Here is a 2,548-nt window from a genome sequence, read left to right on the forward strand (position 1 = left end):
ACTGGGGTTGTAGGGCTGCTTAGAGGCAGCTGCAGACAGGAGAAGGGCCCCTTCGGAGCGGAGACCGTCCCGGAGGGTGATCGTCATTCACCCGGCGGGGGTGTGCATGAAAGCAATAATTACACCCTGCCGAACCACTCTGAAGAAAAAAAAAAAAATGAGAAGGGAGATTGCTAGTCCTGTGACTCTTTTGTAGGGAAGCACTATGAAACTATATCTGGACCGTCCCTTTTGGGTGACACATGAAAAAAGGAGAAATTCCCACCGCCTGTGCTGGTTTATGGTGTTTATCTGTTTTTTGATGTTTCTTTCTTGCAATCCTTCTCTTGCAGCTGGGTCTTTTTGTGGGAGAAGGGCTACCAGGAAACAGACTCGGTGGTCAGTTCCGTAACCACAAAGGTGAAAGGAGTAACGCTGACAAACACATCCACCTTGGGAGCCATGATCTGGGATGTAGCTGACTACGTCATCCCTCCTCAGGTATCAATCGCTTTCACATGCAGAGGGAGGGTTTTCTAACAAACAGCTACTCCTCTGCCAAAGTCCACTGAGGTCTGGAGCAGCTTCGGCTCCAGCGTGGCCCTGATATGAGAGAATGAAGCAGCTTTGCTTTATTGCAGATCATGCTGAGGACCTGCACCACTAGCCCTGGGGAAGCTTTTTTCATGAAAAGTATGTGTGTGTGTGCTTGTATAGGAGGGGGAATTTTGCAGGCTTCAGGAAGAAGTTGCAACAATAACCACATGTCCTCTTTCTTACTGCTTTCTAAAACAAACAACTCAAAGTTAACTTGTTGGCAGAAACCCCCGGAATAGCCTGGAGGTCACTTGGTCCAGAACTGAATAGGAGGTATTGGTGTAGTTACTGATTGACTATGTCTGTGGGAATCTGCACTCTGTGGGCAATATGTGGTGGCCTTCAGGGTTGGCAGGCATGGCCAAGCTGCTAGTCATGGGTCACTCTGTCTGCATGAGATGTGCAGAAAAAAGTGACAGATTTAGCTGGATTTTGGCTGAGTGATCATATTTGCATATCAGTGGAGCAGAAGCAATAACAGATCCCAAATCGTACAGATCTGAAAATAATGGAAATGGCGTTCCCTGGAGAAACAAATCAGGACTGGTCAAATTTCTAATAGATATATTGCAAAAAAAGTGGGAATTGCGCTCAGACTTGCAGCTGGAGCTTTATTTCTCCTCCTGCCTTGCGACTCCCCTGAAGAGCTGTGTGATCTCTGTTTTCATAATGTGAATGAGGGAATTTGGGCCAGGTGGGAGGACAGAAAGGGTTGCTAGTCCAGCAGTCCTTCCTCTACCTAAAGGCAGTGGCCATCAGGCAATACATGTAGGAATCTGCTCCTTTAGTGCTACACCAGCACTGTCCAAAGCAAGTCCCCTCTGCAGGGCCACCTGGGCTCTGTCAACGAAGACATTTGGGGCAGTGCCTTGGATATTGTTTGCAGACTCACTCTTAAATTTCCTTCTTGTTTTGCATGTTCAGGAGGAGAACACTGTGTTTGTCATGACCAATGTGATACTCACGCTGAACCAGCACCAAGGCCGCTGCCCAGAGGTAGGTGCAGGATCTGCTTTAATCCTGCCTTGTGTGCGTGGGAGCGTGGGATAGAAAGTTCGTAGAGTTTAGTGTAATTATTGTTCCTCTCCAGCTTCCAGATGATGAAACAGAGTGCAAGGAGAAGAGCGACTGTGTTCCAGGATATGTCAGCACCCACAGCAATGGTAAGAAGCCTACTGCAAGGGCTCCTTTCAGTCTGTGTTGTGATACCTCTGTGCTGTGCCTTCCCTCCTGTGAAGGAAGCAGCATTTCACTTAAGTCTCCTTGTTCTCATTGTCTCACACCTAAGAGAACTGAAAGGGAAGCTCAGATTTTTCTTCTGGGGAAGAGCAGATGGGCTTAGACCGTGTTGGGTGGATGCTGGACAGATGTGTGCTTTGGTGAGTTAGCAAACAGTGCGAGGGCTTTTTCAAGACCTTGAGTCCATGAAACAGTATTTCACGTAGATGAGGATTTGACTCAGAAAAAGGACCTGATGCTTCTTTCTCTGAAATTGCACTACAAATTGCAATGGAAGATAATGGGGGTCTTGGTACTGGCACTTCACCTCTGAGCAGATAGCTTTCACCTTATGGAGTGAGGAGATATCACAGGGCAAATACTGCCTCTGTATTTTTGCTTGGTGGTACCTCCATTCACATGTCTTTCCAGGCATCCAGACTGGGGATTGTGTACCGTACAACGACAGCATTAAGACCTGTGAAGTCTTTGCATGGTGCCCTGTAGAGGATGACTATCACGTACCCAAGTGAGTGCTCTGTCTTCCTACTGGAAGACAGGTGGCCTGTCTGGGAGACAGGTGGCCTACTCCCACCTGTCCTACAGGTGGCCCTCCTGAGAGGAGGCTAGCAGTATGCAGCTGATGTTTCTCCCTACGAGGTACTATTGGGAAAAGCTGAAGAGGTGATCACCAAGGACCCTGCAGAGTCCTGTTTGTGAAAATAGAAGTGAAACTTATTTACTTTTCCTATTT

The 2,548-nt window shown here is 47.7% G+C and overlaps 1 protein-coding gene across 1 annotated transcript in view; it reads left to right on the plus strand.

The window, feature by feature from the left end:
- The window catches only part of P2RX4 (purinergic receptor P2X, ligand-gated ion channel, 4), an 8,564-nt gene that overhangs the window by 2,418 nt on the left and 3,598 nt on the right, over positions 1–2,548 (plus strand). The window contains exons 3-6 of the mRNA XM_009321221.1: positions 333–480; positions 1,501–1,572; positions 1,667–1,739; positions 2,227–2,323. Coding sequence (XP_009319496.1) covers positions 333–480; positions 1,501–1,572; positions 1,667–1,739; positions 2,227–2,323 — 390 coding nt within the window. The remainder of the gene's footprint in view (positions 1–332; positions 481–1,500; positions 1,573–1,666; positions 1,740–2,226; positions 2,324–2,548) is intronic.

The sequence above is a fragment of the Pygoscelis adeliae genome, unplaced genomic scaffold (assembly GCF_000699105.1).
Source record: "Pygoscelis adeliae isolate BGI_AS28 unplaced genomic scaffold, ASM69910v1 Scaffold93, whole genome shotgun sequence".
Taxonomy (NCBI): Eukaryota; Metazoa; Chordata; class Aves; order Sphenisciformes; family Spheniscidae; genus Pygoscelis; species Pygoscelis adeliae.